Source organism: Notothenia rossii (assembly GCF_949606895.1).
Source record: "Notothenia rossii genome assembly, chromosome: 8".
Classification (NCBI taxonomy): Eukaryota; Metazoa; Chordata; class Actinopteri; order Perciformes; family Nototheniidae; genus Notothenia; species Notothenia rossii.
This window is the reverse complement of record NC_136906.1, coordinates 34,489,220-34,512,711: the sequence shown is the minus strand read 5'-3', so window position 1 is coordinate 34,512,711 and position 23,492 is coordinate 34,489,220. Positions and strand designations below refer to the sequence as shown.

At 38.9% G+C, this 23,492-nt stretch overlaps 2 protein-coding genes across 4 annotated transcripts; one reads left to right on the top strand and one right to left on the bottom strand.

Annotated features, from left to right (window-relative positions):
- Positions 1–11,126: 11,126 nt before the first annotated feature.
- On the top strand, positions 11,127–16,203 carry LOC307014655 (uncharacterized protein). The gene is made up of 8 exons (XM_079642715.1): positions 11,127–11,720; positions 12,061–12,130; positions 13,064–13,740; positions 13,846–13,891; positions 14,614–14,705; positions 14,854–14,964; positions 15,092–15,365; positions 15,832–16,203. Exons 2-8 carry the CDS (start codon positions 12,089–12,091, stop codon positions 15,922–15,924), a joined length of 1,335 nt encoding a protein of 444 aa, XP_079498841.1. The 5' UTR covers positions 11,127–11,720; positions 12,061–12,088; the 3' UTR covers positions 15,925–16,203.
- A 65-nt stretch (positions 16,204–16,268) lies between these two features.
- Positions 16,269–20,774, bottom strand: LOC307014654 (uncharacterized protein). 3 transcript variants are annotated; one of them, XM_079642714.1, is made up of 14 exons: positions 20,676–20,774; positions 19,907–20,055; positions 19,434–19,659; positions 19,258–19,333; positions 18,831–19,111; positions 18,690–18,728; positions 18,522–18,595; positions 18,332–18,412; positions 17,829–18,034; positions 17,408–17,751; positions 17,205–17,311; positions 16,982–17,126; positions 16,711–16,837; positions 16,269–16,572 (listed from the first exon to the last, which is right to left on the bottom strand). In XM_079642714.1, the coding sequence occupies exons 1-14, from the start codon at positions 20,715–20,717 to the stop codon at positions 16,271–16,273; spliced, it is 2,199 nt and encodes a 732-aa protein (XP_079498840.1). In that variant the 5' UTR covers positions 20,718–20,774; the 3' UTR covers positions 16,269–16,270. The 3 variants fall into 3 exon arrangements, with proteins under 3 accessions (XP_079498840.1, XP_079498839.1, XP_079498838.1); XM_079642713.1 differs by having other exon boundaries at positions 17,205–17,570; positions 17,652–17,751; XM_079642712.1 differs by having other exon boundaries at positions 17,205–17,751.
- Positions 20,775–23,492: the final 2,718 nt, after the last annotated feature.

Below are 23,492 nucleotides of genomic sequence, written 5' to 3'. Positions count from 1 at the left end.
TTGTTCCTTATGGGGAAAATAACACCCTTCATGCTGATCAAGATCCCTCCGCTACGCGTTGGGATCCTGATCTGCCGACGAGGCTCCATTACAATATAAATATTTTTAGTGAATTACTGAGTTTAGGCACGTTAATAACGTTTTAATGAAGTTGAATACAGTATATTCATATCTGTCAGTTATTTCATGTCAATTCGGCGAACATAAACATAAATGATCGTGGTGAAGATGATGATTAAATTAGGATTAAAAATCGAGAGCCGGGCTGCATTTCCTCCCCTTCGTTTTTGTCGACTAAACAACATTATTTTGTTAAATAACAACATAGTGATATTTTGTAAATGATTACATGTCTCTTATTTAGCACAGAGTATGATATCTGTGACATATGGATCTTAACAAAGTTCCGTTGTACATCCAGCGTACTGTATATGACTTTATTTCACATGAGCTCCAGTGTGGAACCCCACTGCACCCCCTGGTGGATCAATGATCCATTGCAGCTGGCTTCATTATAATTACATTTATCTATCACGGGGGCGGTCTCAAGTCAAGCTGGAGGTTTTCCCTTGAGCGAGGGCAGATCACGTACCAATCACGGCCCTCGCGTTTCAAACTGTCTGAAATTAAGCGCTACATCTGTATCATTTCTCGGTCATAATCGGTTGTTTCCGTGAACGGCCGAATGTTGTGTGACGGCAAATGCTGCGGCTGCAAGGCATTATGGGGCAGCATTTTCTCCTCTCCTTTCATCAAGGGAGGTCCAGTGGTGCCTAAGCTAAAGGAGGTTATAAAGGAAGTTTGGGGCGGGGGCGCCAAAGGTCGCAGGGGGGGCGCCAGGCCTCAGACTATTTGAGGCCAAATATCATATTTAGACTTTTTTTTTTTTACTTTTTTTGTGTGTATATAATTGTAACGATTGTCACTAAAATACTTGTCTATACATTACAATAACATATACAAAATAATTAATTAATTAATTTGAATACAAATTCAAGTTAGTAGCTATTAAAGGCATAAAAAGACAGCAATGTATAATTCTTTCTTTAATATAAATGTTTCTTCTGCCCGTAAAGTGTCCAAACCGGGCTTTTCTGGATAAGCGCATTTTTAAAATATAGTCATTGTCCATGTCGGTTTCAGTTGGATTATTTGTCACAGTTGCTCCGATCAGATCGGTCTCCTTCATTTTGTAGATTATTTACAACTTTTGAATCCACATAAGCACATCGGCAAAATCCGGCTTACTTTGAGCATGTGTTTTAAACAGTTTAATCCCTTTGTGAATTGTTTTCACTTGCGTCGTCCTTTAATTTCTTCATACAGCGGGAATCCAAATGAATTAATCCTGAGTCCAATAACCATCAAAGTCACTCCAATAGTGCTCCTTAATTACGCTTTCATCCTCCTTTAACAAAATACTTCACATTCATCTAGTTTGTGACAGTAGTTGTAGCATTTTTGAGACTTTGAAACTGTAATTACCGCTGTTGCGCCGAAATGACTCCTGTTGGAAGTTGCGCCCCCCCCCTACACACACACACATGGGGGGGGGGGGGGGGGGGGGGGGGGGGTGCAACTTCCAACAGTAGTCATTTGGGGGACCTCTTGGGAAAAACTGATCTCTGATAGAGAATTCGAACGGCACTTATCATGGCTGCCACTGAGGGACTTCCGGGTCATTTCACTCCGTTAGGAAGGTTCCTAAGCCAAATGTACTTTTCCACTTCAGCCCATGTGCTTTGCTTCACAAATCACGTGATTAGTCCTCAAGCTCTGTGATTGGATGTTGGAGTGGCAGTGCGCAAAGTTTACACGGAGCGTCAAACAGCACTTTGAAATGGAATGAAACCCATCAACGGCACACTAACCAAAATAGGAATCAAACGTGTCCTACCCCCTCCCCCCCCCCCCACACTTAGGTCACAGGCTCCTCCAACAGTGCAACACAATAAAACAGATAAACTGAAAAAAATAGTGCAAGTAAATACAAAAAGAAAAATAGTAAAATAGTAAAAAGTGAAATAGTGCAATAAGAGTCTATATACAAGTGATTGGAATATGATATATTTGACAAATAATTTCAAGGTAGCAGCCAGATGAATGTTATGGATGTTGTTTCAAAGTTCAGGTGTTTAATAGTCTTATGGCCTGTGGGATGAAGCTGTCCCTGAGTCTGGTGGTTTTAGTCCGGATACTGCGGTAACGCCTGCCAGACGGCAGCAGACAGAACAGTTTGTGGCTGGGGTGATGGGGGTCTTTTATAATCCTGAGGGCTTTCTTCAAGGTTAACCTGGTATTTTTACTCCACTACATTTATTTTTGTTACTTTACAGATTTGGATTAATGATGTGAAATATAAACCCTTAAATCAGACTTTAGTTACACCTGAGTAAAATTCAGGGAAGGTGATTGTCAAGTGCCAACAATCAGGAGAGATATTTGATAGTTGATGCTTGAGAAGACTAAACATTTATCTGCAGATCCCTATAAAGCATATTCATTACTCGTTATTCTCTAATCGTTCATCACAAATTGTATATAATGGCTATTTTGCACATCCCTTTCAAGATTTCAAGATTTCCAAAGGTTTATTGACATATCATATACACAACTATGGTGTAGTTATGCAATGATGACAAACTTGGGTCATAGGTTCCTCAACAAGACATCTATCAATATGTGTGTACCTCCACCATTAAACTGTCATATTCTGCAAATGTCTTATTCTATCTACATACATCTTATAAGAGTATAATAAATATGTATAATATCGGTTAAAATAAGTGCTTCAACATAGTTAACATTGCAGGAAAGTTGATTGTCAAGTCCCAAAACAAACCATGCAATATATTAAACGTTAAGTACTTTGTCAGGCTTAAGACCCCTAAAGCTTTTTGCTTACATGTATTTAAAAGACGACCTTAACCTAAAGTATTATTTAATGTTTAAATAAAGCCTAATTAGTTTGCCTGTTTTGCACATTCTCCTATTAATATCTTTGTACAACCGGCACTAAACTGTTTTACTATAGATATCATTTACAGTATCTTCTTGATATTTTCTATTCTATATTTCTATCATTGACCTTCTACTTTCCTCCTATTTTGTATGTACTCTTAATATTTAAATGTTTTCATTAAATATAACACATTCAAAAGTGCTTTACAAAAATGAAAGGCATTTTAAAAAAGCATTCAAAAGCAACACAATCTACCTGCATTGCAATTACTCTAAACGTGTAATAACGGGCTTTAACCAGTAGGTGGTTTGGGTTAAAAAGCTGTCAAGTTTACAGTTTTAACAAAGTAAAATATACTGCTGTTTCTGGTTTAGTTTACGACGGATATATTCTGTTATTGTTTTGATATTTGTAACACAAAAGCAGTGAAAAAAAACAAAAAACCCACAGCAACACAGAAAAGACGGTCTTAACATGACCCAGCGGTCTAGTAGTTAATAAAAAACAATAATATCAAAACAAATTATTACTACTAACTTTATTGTGGAATTAAAACAGAACGGTAAATAGTAATAGTTTCCGGTCCATTCTGATGCCCGATCTCTGTAGATAAATAAAGAACTACGACAGATGTGTAATATTTAATGCAGCGAAACCATTTATTACAATGCATTCATGTGATGACTTTCAAAGAGTAAAGCAAGCACTACTGAATAAAGTATGATTTCATCTTTTACGAAACGTTTTTTTTTCATATGGAATGCAGTTGGAGGTCAACCAATCACAGAGCATGAGGACTGATCACGGGTTTTGTGAAGCAAAGCACATGATGTAGTCCCAAACGATAGCTGAGGATACTGGGTAGTGTTGCGTCTTCTGCCATCCTAAACTCCGAAAACATATTTGTTTCTCCGAATCGAAGGGAAAAAATACAAGAGCATTGTACACAATTTAAACCAATCAATGTTGTGTCATTAACAAGGATAATCTGGTGTTTTTGAGTTGATGAGTAGTGCAGATATCATTGTAAAATCAATCGACAGTAAAGAGAATACTTACTTCCGGGTGTAAAATCCTCCGTTATCCAATAGGAATGGACGCTCACATTGCCTTTAAATGCCGCTGACATGGACCGATGAGGTGCTTCCATGAGCGTCAAATATCGCCGCAGATGGGAATACATTGCAATCAGTTGAAAGCTCTTTGCGTCCATTTATGAAGCTGAAGGAGACTCAGCGCGTCACAACTGCACGCCATAGGACCCTGACCCATGGATGTATAATAAGAACTGGATACAGCGTGGGAGGCGGGGCCTCATTCATTCCTATGAGAGTTGCTCATTGGCGCATGAGGATAAAATGGCCCAACTTTTGAGAGAGCGAAACGTCACAGATTACCGGACATGCCTGAGAAGTAGGCATATGCACTCATAGCGCATGCGCAACTTTAACCAAAATGCTCGTTCACATTGAAGTATTATTTGAATTATTTGAAGGATTAAAGTAACGTGTTATGGCAGGAAAGTTCAATCTGGTATATTCATTTTAATGTCACCTTATATAGAATGTGTGTTAAACTTGTGATTTCTGCATTGAGTGACTTCTGCCTAGCAGATACCAAGAAGAGGCCCCTAGGGTCTCTCTGTTAATTATCAATAGTCCTTGCAATTAACAGGGGAATTCCCAGATACATTTTCAGATATAAGGCAGTTAAAGTCTTGTAGAATTAATGATTTATCTCCTACACATCCTGCAGGCCTTGAGACTTAGGTCACCCAGCAGTAAACGAGATAAACGTCCTTTTGAGCTTATCAATAAAATGTATTCATTCCTACTAAACTGACTTTGGGGTGAAGGGAAGTTCAGGGAAGCCATTAAGCCACAAGAACAATTAACTTATGTTGGTTGACCGATTCGGTGACTGTTGTGTGATAAGATACATGATAGGATGTGTGTGTGTGTGTTGAAGATGTTTAGGGGGAATGAGTATGTGTCCTGTCAAAGAGTCCTCTGTCATGACTCCAAATCATTGATTAGGGGATCTGCCTAAGGGCAGAGGGACAAACACACACACACACACACACACACACGCACAGAAGCAACAGATGGAATCAACAAACTGCTGACTCACTGCTTGGGGTCCCGCCCAGAAGTGAAACCGACCAATAGAACACTGCCAACTCACTGGCTAGCTCGCTCAGAAGTGAACCCGCCAATAAACAAATAGCTAGGAAGGAGCAAGCGACAAAACTCCTCCCCACCTGTGTATAAATGTTGTGATCATTTTGAAGATCGGCGCTTGATGGGTAGAGCGTGGCACAGAGGGAGCTGCTTTTGGGATCCTGACCAGAGCGGACACACGTGCTGAGACTGAGTAGACGGAGATAGGAGTGAACGTTGAAGTGAGTGCGAGATTGAGAGCAGCTGGTGGAATGGCTTCTTTGAGTCCTGGAGAGGAGGATATGGAAAGTGCATCTGAAGGAGGATGGAATGAAGTAAGGAAAAAGACTTCAAGAAAGAAGATAGACATGTCAAGTGACAGTCTTAGTGAATCTGATTCACAGAATGAATTGAAGAAAGTAAAGAAAAGGATTGAGAATGAAGAGTGGAAAGTGATTGTGGAGTTTGGTGAGCAATCCGCAGCTAAGCTACATCCAGTGGCCCTGACTAAAGCAATTCACAAAGAAATTGGATCGATAAAACAAGCAAGATTTCTGAGCAAAGGACGGATTTTGGTTGAGTTGATTAATGCAAAACAACAGGAAAAGTTACTGAAAATGAAGACCCTGAATGAAGTTCGAATTAAATGCCATGTTCCTGGAGCAAATCGGAAAATACTTGGAGTTATCAGTGGAGTTCCCATAGAAAAGGGCATAGAAGAACTCAAGAAAGAAATTAAAGGGGGGAAAGTGACTGTAGTAAAGCGTCTTCCTACTAGGTATCAGGGTAAGATAGTGGATAGTTTGTCTGTTCTTCTTCAGTTTGAAGAAACAATGCAACAGAAGATAATGATCGGTTGCATGAGCTTTCCAGTAAGAGAATTCATCCCTAAACCTCTGCGGTGCTTTAAGTGCCAAAGGTTTGGGCATGTGGCAGACAAGTGCAAAGCAACTAAGCCCAGGTGTCCAACATGTGCGGGGGAACATGAATATGGTAGTTGTACTGCAGGTGCTAAGGTGAAAGGTTGAAACTGTGGTGGGGAACATAGTGCTGCGTATTAGGGCTGTGAAGTGCAGAAAAAGGCCAAGGAGGTGCAGAGATATAAAGTGCAAAATAAAGTCTCATATGCTGAAGCAACAGAAAAGGTTTCACTAAACATAGCTAGGAAATCCCAAGTAGCATCAAGTATTTTCTCTTCAAAAGATTTTCCCAAACTCCCACAGGCAAAGGAAAGCCCCACAAAGTGTTCACATAAGTGTGTGATAGGAGAGGATGCATTGATTGTTAATAAGTACAAGTTTGTGGCCTTTATTTGAAAAGTGGTGAATGTTGCGTTACAACAGACAAAAAAGAGGTCAAGACTGAAAACAATAGTGGAGGCAGCAGGTGAATCTTTGGGGTTAAAGGATATAACCGTTGAAATGATACATGAAATGCTAGCCACCAATAATGATGATTCACAGATTGAGTAGATGAATGGTTTTTCTCATTCTGCAATGGAATGCTAGAAGCCTTATTGCAAATGGACAAGAATTCAAGACCTATATATATCAGTTAAAAGAAAAACCAGACGTTATTTGTATTCAAGAAACATGGCTGAAGACTCATTTGGACTTCATAATTGGGGGATATACTGCTATAAGACAAGATAGAAATTATGGCCAGGGAGGGGGATGTGCAATCTTTATCAGAGAAGTCATGTCTTATAGTAAGCTAACTTTTAAGAACAGTCATGATTTAGAAATAGTGGGTGTAGAAGTTTGGATTAATAAAAGGAAAATTAGTGTCCTGAATTTTTATAATCCATGTAATAAACTCAGAATAGAGGAATTAGACAGTCTTTGCCAAGGAAATGAAATAATATGGTGTGGTGATTTTAATGCACATAATACAATGTGGGGAGGGAGATCAACAGATTACAACGGACAGGTGGTGGAGGATTTAATGGAGGCAAAGGAATTAGTTTGTTTAAATAATGGGCAAGGTACAAGGATCAATTTTAGAGATGGAACAGATTCTGCGATCGACCTAACTCTTGTAACAAGTGAATTAGCTTCTGGTAGCAGTTGGGAAGTATTGACAAATAACAGTATTGGGAGTGATCATCTTCCAATTATAATCAAGTTTGATATAAATCATGTGGTTGAGCTAAACGGTATCATGAGATGGACTTTTTCTAAAGCAAATTGGGAGATGTTTGCTAAATTGTGCGATAATGAATTGGATCAGATTGATATGGCAGAAAGTATTGATGAAATAAATGAGCAATTTACTTCAAATATAATTAAAAGCGCTAATCAAACTATTGGGAATAAAACTGGGAAACTTGGTAAATGTGTTAAGATGGTACCGTGGTGGAACAAAGACTGTAATGATGCAATCCGAAACAAAATCAGGCTGTTTGGAAAGCTAAGAAAGACACATTCATTACATAATTTATTAGAATATAAAAAGGCACAGGCTCAGGTAAGGAACATTGTTAAAAGAGCAAAAAGGGAGTGTTGGAGGGGATTCTGTTCAAGTATTGGGAGAACTACACCATTAGATAAAGTATGGGGAATGATTAAGAAGATGAGGGGAATAAGACATCAGAGTAACCTGCCAGTATTAGAGATTGGAGGGGAAGTTGCCACTGGTGCTTTGGAGAAGGCAGAAATTCTAGCTGAAAATGTTGTCAAAGTTCATTCTTCGGAAAATTTGACAGAAGAAGGTAAGATCAGGAGGCAGGAAGTGTTAGATGAGCATCCTAATGTATATGAAGAAAGACATTCGTCACAGAGTAAATATACCTTTCTCTATTCAAGAGTTGAGAAGAGCATTAAGTAAGTGTAAAATGACTGCTCCTGAGAAAGATAATGTATGTTATATAATGTTGACCAAATTAAGTGATTTTGCATTAGGAAAGCTGCTGGAGATGTACAATAAGATCTGGGAGAAAGGGAAGCTGCCAATAATATGGAAAGAGTCAGTCATTATTCCTATTAGGAAACCTGGGAAAGATCCAACCAGTCCAGGCAGTTATAGACCTATAGCTCTGACATCACACTTGTGTAAAGTTATGGAAAGAATGATAACAGAAAGGCTAACATACTACATTGAGATAAATGAACTAATGACTCATTATCAGAGTGGGTTTAGAAGAGGGCGGAGTACTTTAGATCCACTGCTGTGCCTGTAGTCTGAAGTCAGGAAAGCCCAAGCGAACAAGGAGTGTGTTGTAGCTGTATTCTTTGATGTGGAAAAAGCTTACGATATGATGTGGAAGGAAGGATTATTAATAAAACTGGACATTATGGGTCTGGGAGGTAATGTATATAATTGGATTATGGATTTTTTGTTTGGCCGTGCCATCAGAGTCCGAGTTGGCAAGTCATATTCTCGAAGGCATGAAGTTGAAAATGGAACCCCGCAGGGGAGTGTCATCAGTCCTCTTTTATTTTCTATCATGATCAATGATATATATATACACAAGTAGGATCTGATATTGGTAAGTCACTTTTTGCAGATGATGGAGCTATTTGGAAAAGGGGCAGAAATGTAAAATATATTGTAGCTAAGATTCAGGAAGCCATTAGGGAAATTGAAAGCTGGTCTCTGACATGGGGGTTTAGATTGTCGGTGGAAAAAACTGAAACTTTATTTTTTACGAGGAAAAGGATAGGTGAGGAGGTTAGGTTAAAACTTTATGGACAAGATCTAAAGAAAGTGAAGACATTTAAATTTCTGGGAATATGGTTGGACGAGAGAGTCACATGGAGTACTCACATTGATAAAGTCGTAGATAAATGTAAAAGGGTTTTAAATGTTATGAGGTGCTTGGCAGGCACTAAGTGGGGGGCTGATAAAGCTGCTTTGAGGAACGTATACACGGCCTTAATTAGATCAGCCATAGAATACGGACTAATAGTGTATGGGTCAGCTGCATACTCTTCTCTTCAAAAATTAGATAGAGTCCAGGCACAAGCACTAAGGATATGCTGTGGGGCAGTAAGATCTACACCAGTGTCGGCACTTCAGGTAGAGGTCGGAGAAGTACCCATTTCTTTGAGGAGAAAGCAGTTAATTGTTCATTACTGGGCAAATCTACAGGGCCATAAAGATACTCACCCTACTATACAAACTGTACAAACAAGTTGGGAAAGTAACAAAATAAAAAAAGAAAGTTTTTGTTTTTGTGTTTCGGAAATATGTAAGGAATTCAAAGTTAAGGAATGGAATATTAGTCCGACGGTGTTGTTATCAGCTGTTCCACCATGGTTGCTACCTCATCCTATAGTAGATTTATCACTATTGAAACGGGTACATTCAATGAAAAACAAATTCAATGTACAGGCTTATGTGAACACTGTTCTACATGAACAATATGGGCACTTTATAAAAATATTTACTGATGGATCCAAAAATCCAGAAAATGGTCGAACGAGTTGTGCATTTTATGTTCCTGAGTTAAAAGTCAAAGTGGGAAAGCGTACAAGTGATCACATTGCAGTATATACAGTAGAGATGATGGCTATCTCTCTAGCACTTCAGTGGGTAGAGGAAATACAGCCAATGCGAGTGGTCATTTGCTCTGACTCCAGTGCAGCTCTGGAGAGTATAAACAACTTCTCTTCAGAATGTCGTCAGGATATTTTACATGACATTTTACAAAGCATGTTTAGGTTAGTTCATCTGGGAATTGTTGTTCAATTTGTGTGGGTTCCAGCGCATGTGGGCATTAGAGGGAATGAAGTCGTGGATCAACTGGCAAAATGTGGTTTGAAAGCAAACCAGATTGATATTATGGTACCCATCAGTAGAGCAGAAGTCAAATCTTTTACTAAAGTGGTTATCAAGCAACAATGGCAAAAGCTATGGGACAGTAACACCAAAGGAAGACATTTATATCAGATACAAAGGGAAGTAGGAACAGGAAGCACTTGGGGGAGTAGTAGAAGAGAGCAGAGCATCAACAGCAGGATAAAATTGGGACACTCTGGACTAAACTCATCACTGCATCTGATTGGAAAACATCCAAATGGCAATTGTGATGGTTGCCAACAACCAGAGACAATACATCATGTATTTTTTAGCTGCCCGGACTATAACAGACAAAGATTCATTCTGAAAACGGCACTGGAACAACTCAACATCAAGGACATGGATTTCAAGGCAATATTTGAAAGTAAATCAAGAAATGAAGCAAACAAGCTGATCTTCAAATTCCTCAAAAGCACTGGTCTGAGGACAAGGATTTAGTATGAACATTTAATAACTAAACAGTAGGTGGCGATATATGCTCCAAGTGGAAGCGATTCGCCATTAAAGAAAAGAAGAAGAAGAAGAAGAAGAAGATCGGCGCTCTTGTTTTTGACTTGCCGTTCCTGAGACGTGTCTCACACGGTGGTAGAACCTGAGCCCGGAGTACTCTGCAGAGTGCTTCGTGATTAGGTGATTGGGTGATGTATTGTATGTTTTTGCCATTAAAGCAGATTATTGTTTAACCCTTATCCTGGCTGCTTTGAATTTTTCCTTCTTTTGAGAACCCGCTCATATAGGAACGGCGCGGAGCAGAGATTCTGCCCCAACAACATCAAGCACGTCAATTTGCGCACACGGTACACGTAACAGCACCGCACGTTCATGACAGCATGGTAATTGCTTGTTTTATGATGGATTTGATGTTAACGAGGCGGCAGTTAGCAGCTAGCGGCTAGCTAGTAATTATGCTAATGTGCACATAAATCGTTATGTACTTATGTTACGCTGTAACAGGATCTAGTGATATCCAAGCAACAGAGATTCATTTAGCATGAAAGAATTATTGCACTGTATATATATATGTATATTAATATATGTATATATATATATATATATATATATATATATATATATATATACACACAGTGCAATAAGCTTCTTAGTGCAATAAGAAGCTACAGGGACGTTAATCTAATGTCGGTAATATTAACTTTATTTAATACAACATTACGGTACAAGATTTAATCATACAGCCCATGTAGTATAATATTTTACAAATGATGAATTACAGCAAACATGTGCAATATATCCATTATTACAGCTCCGTGGGATGGCAGTGAGACGATATGGGTCCGTTGTTATTGTGCATCCATGGGTAAAGATAAACGCATGTAGTGTATGGCGTTATATTTGTGCCTCTATCCTGAGCACGCAATGAAACATGTTGAGCATAGAAAATGCTATTGAGCGCGCACTTGAACACTTTTGAGCACAGAGAAATATATTTTCTCTCATAAAACTCCTGCTCCGTGCGCAGGCAGACCGCTGCACGCGCTCTCTCTCCCTCGCTCGCTCGACCTCTCCAGCCTGTGCGCGCTCAACTTTGCCTGCGCGCGCTCAACTTTGCCTGCGCGCTCGCTCAAATTGTCACAGCGTTACAAATGTGCCACAAAACCAACCAATCGGAGAACTCGAGAAGGTCAATTCTGATTGGCTGGCCGTCTCCAATCATATCTGAGATGAGAGAAGAGAGGGATTTTCATTTTCGGTTGCCATCAGGCTGTTGGCGTTCCTATTATCGTTGACATTTACAGGACATGATAGACTCGAACGAAGAGATTACTACGCCACAGTGTCAGGTGAGTTATACATTTCTAGTTTTCTGATATCACGTTATTGTTTGTAATACCTTTGACGAAACCTTTTATCCGATCGTTTCAGATAAGGGCGAGTTTGCTAGCCGGCAACATAGCTATATGGATAGTTTAAGCAAACAGCTATAAATAGCTATATGTTGTTTATATAAAAAATAAAAAGATGACTGATTATAGTAGATTTGTTCTTGTAATTATTGACTCATATTTCAGAAATGCTTTTTATTTTTCTGTATTATAGGGCTGTAGGATTAACTATATGTCTTCTTATCTTGAGACATCGGCTGTTGTGTGAGTAACTAAAGTTTGACTCATCCTTCTCTAGCAATCCCAGCTGGCCACAACATCCGACAATGTCGAATGAACAGCAACAAAATGTCACAGCAAGGCCACATGTAAGTCGTTTTTGATTTGGTTGTCTCCTGGGACCCAGCCCATTGAAAATGTCCTCTGTAGTGGACATTTTGTTAACACGCATCTCCTTTTACTCTTTTGAGCTACTCTATCAATCCCTGATGTACTGTACAGAGGACATCCTGGTCTTTCCAGTGATGTGTCATTGGTTAAAATTGCATGCTGGGAAGTCCCTCTTTCTTTTCATCCAAAATGGCTGGCATACCAAAAACAAAATGTTATAGAAGCAGGAGGAGAAGTCAAATATTGTTGAATAATTGTAATTTTTACCATGAAAATCATATATATTCTTGTTTATTAACATGTGAGGAACTATATAATTAGTTCTGAAAGCAATTAAATAATTCAAGTTTTCAAATAACAGCCCTTTTATAAATGTCCATTCTAGTGGACGTCAGGACCATCTTCATGGACTTAATGACTCAATATTGTTGCAGGAGACGGAACTGAAGCAGACTTTTTCTGTACCAGATAGTTCAGGGAGATTCAGATTTTGAGCTCTCAGATGATGAGAGAGAGAGGCTTCATATTAATCTGCTGAAAGTGTTGCTTTGTGCTCATTGAAAATAAGATTTGGATGTTGAAATATAAAGCCTCTGGTGCACAAATACTGAGAATTGACTTTACAGTGAACTAGGAGGCATCGTGTTGCAGTTAAACTTGTGAAATGAAACATATTTGCATATTTATAGGTTCTGACATTTTTAAGGAGGGAGAAGTAGATGTAATTTTAAGGAGATAATTTAACTTGTTTTGTGGATAAACTGTATCAAACTAATTATTATTTGATATTATATAAGGGGTAAATGTAACGTTATTACTAGCTTCCACATCTCATAGCTCGTTATCAGTCACCTATATGACTAACAACGAGTCCCTCTTCTTAACTAATCTGAGCTCTGTCTGTCCAACAGGACATATTGAGACAGCAGTTGATGGAAAGACTTCTCACCAAACTGCAATCAGCCTTGAACCAGCAACCACTAAATGTGGATTATTTGGAGTTCCTGACTCGCCATGAGCTGATTATGTTTGAATCGTTCCATGAGCAGATAGGAGGTGTATCAGAGATTACAGAAGCAATACGAAACCTACATCATGTTGTCCGGTTGGAAATTAACGCAAGGTCTATGCCCATTGTAGAACAGGAAACAGAAGTTGGTCCAGGTTCTGGTCAACCCAAAATTGTGATAGAGAGAGAAAAACTAACACATTTGCTGAACACACATCTGCCAGTCTCCTGCATTGCAAAATGCCTCTGCGTTTCAAGAAGAACGATTTACAGAAGAATGCAAGAATTTGGCTTGTCTATAAGAGGATCATACAGCACAATGACTGACCAAGAACGTGACAACGTAATTTTAGGTATTAAAAGTCAGATGCCAAATGCTGGTTATCGAATGGTTCAAGGCCATTTGGTTTCAATGGGCCTCCGTGTTCAGTGGTGGAGAATGATGGCCTCTATGCATCGGGTTGATGCTGCTGGGATCTTCAGACGGATCACAGAACTAGGGTGTGTTGTGCGAAGAAGTTATTCCGTGCGAGGCCCTCTCTCCCTGGTCCACATTGACACAAATCATAAACTGATAAGGTAGAGTAAAATATCCTGTTTATGCAATTACCTACACAGTGAATGTTGGGAGTATATAATAAGAACAACCTTAGTTATATAGTAACCTTTTTCCCTTTTGAACAGGTACAATATTGTGGTCTTTGGTGGAGTGGATGGCTACTCAAGGAAGGTAATTAATGTGTTGTTGCTTATTATTGTTCAAGAAATGCAGCTTAAAGTACAAAGCCTCTTGTGACCAGCAGTTATACTTCTGAAATAACACTTATTTGTATATTTATAGATTATGTTATACACATCTTAAAACATGTCTAGGGGGGAATCATCAATTTTATTAGCTTGATGCAGATTGTTTTGATTGTATAATTAGAGCTTAAAATGCATATTGTATGAAGATCTCAACATCCACACGACGACATAGCTGACCTATGCATGGAATCATAATCTGCTGCTTAAGACATGTAGTTCTTATCGTTAGTTTGATCAAAAAGTGTATATTTTTTCTCCTGCTCCTTGGAATAATTATTGAGCTAGAAGGTAATGATTCCTGTTTAGATCCAATTATTATTATCCAATCTGGTTATACTTTTTTAATACAAAGCATCTTAAGGGAGCAATAATGTATTGCCTTAAAGAAAATATATCTGAGGAAGCTGTAATAAATCAAGCTGCATTTTAGTATGTAAAATATACCAAGTTGATATTTTTGAAAATTACCTATATAATAATTGAAATATCAAATCCTGTTGATGATTCTGTTGAAATGAAATGAAACTATGTGTAAAGATTTAGGACGTGCCTATCTTTCTTTTATGGTATAATACAACACTAAAAGCTCTAAGGCTAGCCATAGCTGAAAGCAGATGTAAATGATTTCATCTGGTTTCTATGCAGATCATGTACTTGGATGCTGCAACAAATAACAGAGCATCAACTGCATACTCATTCTTCCTGAGATCAACCCAGCTTCATGGCTTACCATCAAGGTATTTTGCCCTGACAAAACAAAAAGTGGATGTTTTTTTACACAAATATACTAGCTACAATATCTTTCATTTCATCTACTGAAGTTAAAGTAAACCTTGTTAAATGAATTATTCAATTATTTATTATTAAAATGTATTTTGATCTTAGGGTAAGGGCGGATCAGGGAGTCGAAAACGTGGACATCGCACAATACATGTTTGCCACACGGGGCACAGGAAGAGCCAGCTTTATCTCTGGAAAGAGTGTCCACAATCAGAGGTTAGTTGTGTTTTTATGTCTTGAAATGTTGACTGTATAATTATTAGTAACTGTAGCAGTTTGGTTGTTCAATGAAAGCACAAATAGCTGTATAAATCCAAGTAAATCAATTAAAATGCAATTCTAGGATAGAGCGACTTTGGCGTGACGTCTGGGTTGCAGTCAGCAGCAAGTACCATGATGTTCTTCACTCTCTGGAGGAAGATGGTCTGCTTGATATCTCTGATGTGGTTCACCTCTTTGGTGTGCACTACATCTTTGTCCCTCGACTTCGAGCAGACCTTGACGCCTTTATCCAAGGATGCAATAATCATCCTCTAAGGACAGAGGGAGGTCTCACTCCTGAACAGCTGTGGTGTATGGGACATCTACAAGATCTAGACGAAGGGGAGAGACTTGAGGTAACAGTTATAGAGTTCCCATTAAATATATTTTAAAAAACAATTGAGTTGCAGGCAGATATATCTAGTTTTGAGACATAATAGACATCAATGCCAATTGGACAATGGAGCATGAAAGCCCCAAAATTTTTTTTAAATATTTATTTCTAAACAACATGGTTAAAAGGTCTGAATCAATGTGAGCTTCTGTCTTCAATTGTGCATAGATATGCTGTAATTCAATTTTTTTCCATCTACAAACCTTACAGTTCTGTTGCATTGAGTGATGAGAGGCATATCTGACAGATGTATAACATTATTGGAAACAGCAACCTGTTCAATAACTAGTATTTCTAGAATAATACAACTTTGAGTAAACAAAATCACCTTTATGTAACATGTTTATTTTTAAAAATCACACGTTACATAAGTGTATGAAAATACATCATGTACTAAACGTATTTTAATTGTTTTCCTGGATCCTTAGGAACTTCAAGACCCAGGCATCAACTGCAAGAAGACTCAAACGGGGCAGTTGTGGTTCCTGAAGTTGTGTGCCCCCTGGATGACGAAGACCTAGAAGAACTTCAGAGAACTGTTGATCCTCTGGAACATTCTCAGTCACATGGCCGTGACTTGTACACACGATTCTTGCACAGTGTGTACAATGACAATTGAACGTGAACTCTTAAACTGACACATTAGCTGATTACAACAACCTTGTTTAACAGATATCTGTTGAGAATACACAGAGCCCAACCATTGGTCCTTATTTGCCTTTCTGCTTGTCTGATGTTTTGTTAAAAAACTTTGTAACAATGTATGCTTTCCCAACTAATAAAAGCATGACTTCATCAAACATTAACAAATATATTTAAACATATATACACTCAGCTCTTGCCTTAGTTTGAGTAGAGCTAGTTGTTTTAAACTCTGTGGAATCCACCACCATATCTCACTGCTTCACCCATGATTCTTCTAAAGTCAGTGTAAGTGCTGAGATGCTTTACTGAAAAAGTCACAGTTTTAGTGTACGCACTCACAATTGGGTAACAAATTAAGTGATCTCCTAGCCGCTCCCTGCAGTCATGGTCAAATTTGCATGTTATTTTGAAATGTCTCTTTTCATCAGGGAGGATGGGGATGTGGGCCTGCCCTGTCATCCACTGGAGCACGTGTGGCACTGCAAGAGGCTCCTTGTCACCAGCTGCACTGTCTGTCTCCCCATCTGTGACGGATGTATATTTTAAATAACACAAATTAAGAAAAGCAAATATCCAAGAACATTTATTAGGTATGTGCTCAGTACATTCAAATCAGTTGGGCATTCATTCATATGTGTACTGCATTCTACAGTATATCATACCTGACATTTCAACTTCCTGCAAGAAATCTTGCAGGAAGTTGATCACCTTCCTCTCAGTTCTCTCCTTAGACGTCCCTTTTTTGCTAAAACGTGGCTGGCAGTTCATCATGATGAAATCTGCATCAGGCTATAAAGAGAGTGAATGCAGATTTAGTTTAATATCTTGCAAGTGTTCAAACCAAAGCTATTAAGGCAATACAGAATGAAAAGTACAATACAAAAGAAGAATAGAGTCTAAAAATAAATAAATAGTGGCAGTTAAAATTCTTACTTTGGTGATCTTCCCTGGAACAAATAAGGAGTGACAAGCTTCAGGGTTTCTAGCCATCTGATCCACCAGGCCATACAGCTCCATGCCCTTTCTGAGTTGCTGCAGCATTGGAATCAGTCTTGTTGTGGAATGTAAGACAATTGCTCTTTGAAGAAAAGCAGAAAGAAATTACACACTGGTTTGAAAAATAAACATTGTAAAATTAATATTGTACAACTCTTACCGAATGATTCTGTGTTTATTGTCCAGTTTGAGCTGGCTTGTATATCCACAGCTGACAATTTCATCAGCCCACAACATCAGAGACTGCTCATCTGCAGAATCTTCGACCTGAGAATGTGCAACATTGAAATAAAGGACAGATTTACAATAGGTGTTAAAACATATATCTAATTCATATCTAACAATGCTCAACAGAGTACTCACCTTGCTGATGAGAAGACCGGATTCTATATCAGAAACATCCTCCTTTGAAAGTGAATGAATGTCTACCTCTCCTGTGCAGAGGAAGTTGTAGCACCACGCTCTCAGAAAGGCAGGAGGTGGGCCACCTTGTGCGATGCTTACTGACATTATTTCACCAATAGTTCTGTGTGCAAGGTAGAGAAAGTCTTTGTAAAAAAACTCCTTACATAAATGACAACGTGTACAAAAACAGTATGTTACCAACCTGAAGTTGTCATTATCAAGGTCTGTCAAAGAGTACTTAGGATGTTCCCCCTGGCTCCCAGTTCCTTCAAAGAATCTGTTTTCAATACCTGAAACCATGTCTTACAGAAAAAAAGCAAATAAGCAATGATCCTTTGGTTTTGTTTAATATCAGAACAAAACAGTTAAATGAACTTACCAGTCAAAAACTCTTTCCTTATTGCTCCAGTGTCAATGCCTGCCTCTCCTATGTAGACCACCTTAAGAGCACTGGCAGGAGATGCAGCTTTTTTTCGTTTCCACTGGAGAATGCCCCTGTCTGGAAGGCCGTCTCTGTCCACACACAGTTTGAACTCTGTTGTGTTGTCAACTTGGTGTTCAAGTAAGCGCAATACATCTTCCGTGCTTAAGGAAGAGGACAGAGAAAATATAAGACTATCCCAATTTTCCAAACATTTTGTATACATTATTGCCATATAACTGTCCTATTATTATGCTGAACAATATTTGGGAAAGAAAGGGCTATCAAATGGCGTAATTAGAAAAGAGTGCACCATGTGCTATGTTTTGAATAGCCTGTTCAAATAATTTGAGAGCTAGCTTTTTGGGGAGACATTAAAGCATGTGGATTGCATGATGGTGCTCATTATTTATTCTGTATTTGATATAAACTCATGCAAAGGTCATCTTAATAAAACGTACCTTTTTGGTTTGCATACTGGAGGTTGAGCAGCTGTACTTGGACTATTGTTCTCTGATGCAGGAGTCCCTGTACATTCAAAGCTGCACAAACAATATGCAGTTTAAAACACTGAATATGTAGACATTCTACAGGTGGTACATCTATCAAATATAATGTTTATGATACAAAGAGCAGAATAAGACAGATCACCTCTCTCCACATAGACTAGCATGGACTGTGATTTCATCGTCTGGGAATTCTTTGGTGCAAATTGGACACACCACCTAAAGTTTGAAAGAAATATGCTCCATGTTACAAACAGCTGAAACACTAAACTAAACTGATTGTGCAGTTTAGTTGTGTGCTGTTCTACTGTACCTTGCAAGCGTTCTCCATGATACACAATTCATCAGAGGACTGCAGATTAACAAAAAAGTCATTTATTTCAATAAACAATTTATATTTTCCTCGTCTTTTTCTAAAGGCAATTTACCAAATACAAAAAGAATTTGCTCTCACCTCATCAACAGTCTCATCAGAGGACAGTTTTCCACTGCATGTCCTAATGTGTACTGCAAGCATCTGCAAAGGCATCACTTCATGACATTGGAAACATGTCTTCTTTGGCATTTTTGCAAAGCAGTGCGAGTCAGGAGGCAGTGGAGCGGTGTCCAATGTCTCCTGAAGTGGTACTATGTAAAAAGTGGCTTTGCCACCTGCTGACATAGCTCGCAGAGCTTTGACAGAATACCCCTCTGCTTCTGGTGGAATGAGAGTGAGCTTTCGTCTTCCACTGCCACCTTAATTGAGAGAAAGAGAGAGAACATGTTTTGTCATTCTGCCACCTCTAATGCTTACAACAAGTAATCAATACCTCAGAAGGGTTCATGCACACCAACAAGTAATACAGTAATATGAAAACTCAACAAAACAAAATCCCACAAACCTGTAGCCTTATGCAAGAGCCATCCTCCACATAGACCCTCCATTTTTGGAAATGTGTCAGCCAGGAGCCTTAAAATCTTGAGAGAGAGAGAGAGAAAAACATTGATGGTGACAATACGCTGAAGTACAATAATTGACTTTAATGATAAGTCAAACAAATGAACTGACAAACGATACCTCTGTGTGATCACCATCTTCAGGAAGAGTCAGTGTTTGTCTTCCCATGCCTGCCTGGAGGAGTTCAAGCTCCTCAGTTGGCAACGGTGTGTGGGCGATATTTTTTGGCAACAGATAAAAATGTAAAGCAGTTGTTTTACTTGTTGTCTTAACAAGATGCTTGGTGGCAGTCAAACACCTCTTTTTACCACGACGGAAGTTTGGTTTGAAATATCCTGGAAAAGATCTGTGGAATAAATTATATGTTTTATATTTATTTATAACAATCAAGTGTTGCACAAAAAAATCTAAATAGTACATGTTGGCTATATATATTTTCCAATGCTATTACAAACCAAGTCTTGTTCAAGTCCAAGTTCATATTTTAATTTAATCATGTCAGCGATGTGACTACTGGACTTAAGAAAACAACATTGATTTTTTGAATTTTTTTAAACAAAACGAAAATATAATGATGTGGCTGAAATACGAACCTTGCCATCTCTTGCGGCACTGTCACTGGCACTACATTCCTAGGTGCAGGAGGCTCTGTCTCCGTCGGCCTTCCTGAGCCGCTTGCGGCCATAGTGTTAAGGAGCAAAGAAACCAGGTTTCTGGCTGCTGACTCAACTGCACCATCGCCCTAAATCAATTCAGGATGTAACATTAACATGATCATATTTTCAGTTAAACTAGAACCGCCAGGGGTCAAGGTACAATGTTCTTTTATTTATGTTACTAGAACACAGGGTTAAGAGTGCGTTTTTATCGCAGAGTGATGAAACGTATACCAATAGAATCTGTGGACTCTCAGCGTTCATATGGCATCTAGTATGTGCAGATTGCATGAAAGATCGCTACCGTGAGTTATGTGCAAAGTCTCTCTCTCTCTCTCTCTCTCTCTCTCTCTCTCTCTCTCTCTCTCTCTCTCTCTCTCTCTCTCTCTCTCTCTATTAGGAACCGCAATAAACAACAGGCGTTGCTTCGCACAAGATCAATGGCGCGAAAATCACTGAATGTTCTATAAGGTAAATATTACCGGCTGGCGCAGATGGGTATAAATGGCAATTTATATTGACAATATTTGTCTAATACTAGCGCTAATATTAGGCTACGGTTTGTTAGCTGTTTGCTTAAACTATCCATATAGCTATGTTGCCGGCTAGCAAACTCGCCCTTATCTGAAACGATCGGATAAAAGGTTTCGTCAAAGGTATTACAAACAATAACGTGATATCAGAAAACTAGAAATGTATAACTCACCTGACACTGTGGCGTAGTAATCTCTTCGTTCGAGTCTGTCATGTCCTGTAAATGTCAACGATAATAGGAACGCCAACAGCCTGATGCCAACCGAAAATGAAAATCCCTCTCTTCTCTCATCTCAGATATGATTGGAGACGGCCAGCCAATCAGAATTGACCTTCTCGAGTTCTCCGATTGGTTGGTTTTGTGGCACATTTGTAACGCTGTGACAATTTGAGCGAGCGCGCAGACAAAGTTGAGCGCGCGCAGGCAAAGTTGAGCGCGCACAGGCTGGAGAGGTCGAGCGAGCGAGGGAGAGAGAGCGCGTGCAGCGGTCTGCCTGCGCACGGAGCAGGAGTTTTATGAGAGAAAATATATTTCTCTGTGCTCAAAAGTGTTCAAGTGCGCGCTCAATAGCATTTTCTATGCTCAACATGTTTCATTGCGTGCTCAGGATAGAGGCACAAATATAACGCCATAGTAGTGCTGAACCTGGTGAACACGTAACATGAACGAGCCGGGCGGCGCAGTCCCGTGGGTTAATGCACGTTCATAATGCAGAGGGATATAACTCTCAGAATAACGTTATTAGCACATTTTTACAACCTTGAGGAACGAATGTTTTTAATAAGGGCTATACAAGTGTTCATACTGGGTGGTTTATTTAGTTTAAAAAAAAATAATCCAACGATTTACAGACCATTCTTTCCCCATGTAAGTCAATGGGAAAAAGTGTTTCCAGGCCCAGCAACCTAAAGGATGTGTAAAAAATGCTGGGTTATTTCTATAAACACATTGCTGGGTTGATTTGGCTGGGTCATAATTATGGGTTATTTGGGTACTGTAAACACACTGGTGGGTTGTTCATGCTGGGTCAAAGGGGTTACTAGGCTTCAATTGCAGTTGAACACCTGCCTGGGTTATTTTTAACCCAGAGGTTGCTTTATTCATTTTCCCACTGCTGAATCATTCTGGCACCATCTTTTTGACATTTCTCACATCAAAACACACTGAAAAAAAATGATTATGACCCCTTTTAGATGTTACGTGTTTTAATCTAGCCTTTTTTAATAGATTTGAATGTGTTATTGCATCCTTCTTATCTTTTTTAATTAATCTTAACATATATTGTCACTATTTAAAATGAGCTCATTTAATTCATTTAAAAGTAGCCTAATTAGAAAAAAATATGTACACTGTCCTGTTTGCGCATGTGCATACACAAGCAGCCCGCCACTTTTCCCTCCATTTTCCATTTGGAATCTGAAGGACCGGACTCAGCTGCCTGCGTAGCTCCGCTGTTGTGAGCTGAACGTTCTCCACGGCTCTCCGTTTTAAGTAAGTAGCTCATTTATAGCCTTGGGTGTATTATATTATACTTAAACAGGTAGCTTTATAGCTAACATTAACGCTATCGACTGTGTGTTTTGATAGATTAACATTAGCAACCGTTAACATAGGCCTACAGCAGATAGCTAACTGTTAGCCTACTGTTAACCTAGCTTAGTTGTGTAGTAATGTTTAAGTAACCTAATTGAAGTGTAACATGCATCATTAACCTTATAAGATAACTTGATACTGCTTTCAAATTAAATACGTGATAAATTCAATCTTTGTCTTGTCAGACTTTCTTATTAGTTTGTGGCTAATACAAGTTAAATGTTAACTGCCTGTTTCTATGCTTTTTTTTGTAGCTTCACCTTCCCCGCTGCCCTGGCTTATATACTGGCCATTCTTACTGTGTTCCTTACCGGCTGTAAGTATGTTTCTTTTTTACTTGTTCTTATCATTGTGGTAATATTAGGACACAACTAAACCATGACGGCAAGACGTGAACATGTGACGTTTTACCATGCTGGGAGACGTGAATATGTCACGGTTTTGTCCGTTCAAAACGTGACAGTTACACGGTATTGTTAACCCATGCTAACCAGTGGAGAAATACCCGGTAGTGCCAAGCAAAGGCTCTACCGCGCCTATTGGTCGGTTTTTATTGTCAAAATTAGATGTTTTTAATTTATTTTGTAATCCTCACACTCGATTTCACCGATTTTCTTGTGGCCCTAGCTGGTCGACACCTCTTTTAGCAGAAACAAAGGCTACGATGTTAATCCATTTGTGTTGTTGTGGAAATACCGGACGTGACGTTGTGTGATCGCTTAGCAACTGATCTCCGTGAAAAATAAACACCACTAAGGTTCAAGGGTTTTTGTTATCAGATGCTAGCTACAGATGCTAGCTACAGATGTAGCGATTCATTTCAGACAGTTTGAAACGCGAGGGCCGTGATTGGTACGTGATCTGCCCTCGCTCAAGGGAAAACCTCCAGCTTGACTTGAGACCGCCCCCGTGATAGATAAATGTAATTATAATGAAGCCAGCTGCAATGGATCATTGATCCACCAGGGGGTGCAGTGGGGTTCCACACTGGAGCTCATGTGAAATAAAGTCAGATACATTATGCTGGATGTACAGCGGAATTTTGTTAAGATCCATATGTCACGGATATCATACTACTGTGCTAAATAAGAGACATGTAATAATTTACAAAACATCACCATGTTGTTATTTAACAAAATAATTTTGTTATTCGAAAAAAACGAACGGGAGGAAATGCAGCCCGGCTCTCAATTTTTCATCCTAATTTAATCATCATCTTCACCACGATCATTTATGTTTATGTTCGCCGAATTGACATGAAATCACTGACACATATGAATATACTGTATTCAACTTCATTAAAACGTTATTAATGTGCCTAAACTCAGTAATTCACCAAAAATATGTATATTTTAATGGAGTTTCGTCGGTCGATCAGGATCCCAAAGTGTAGAG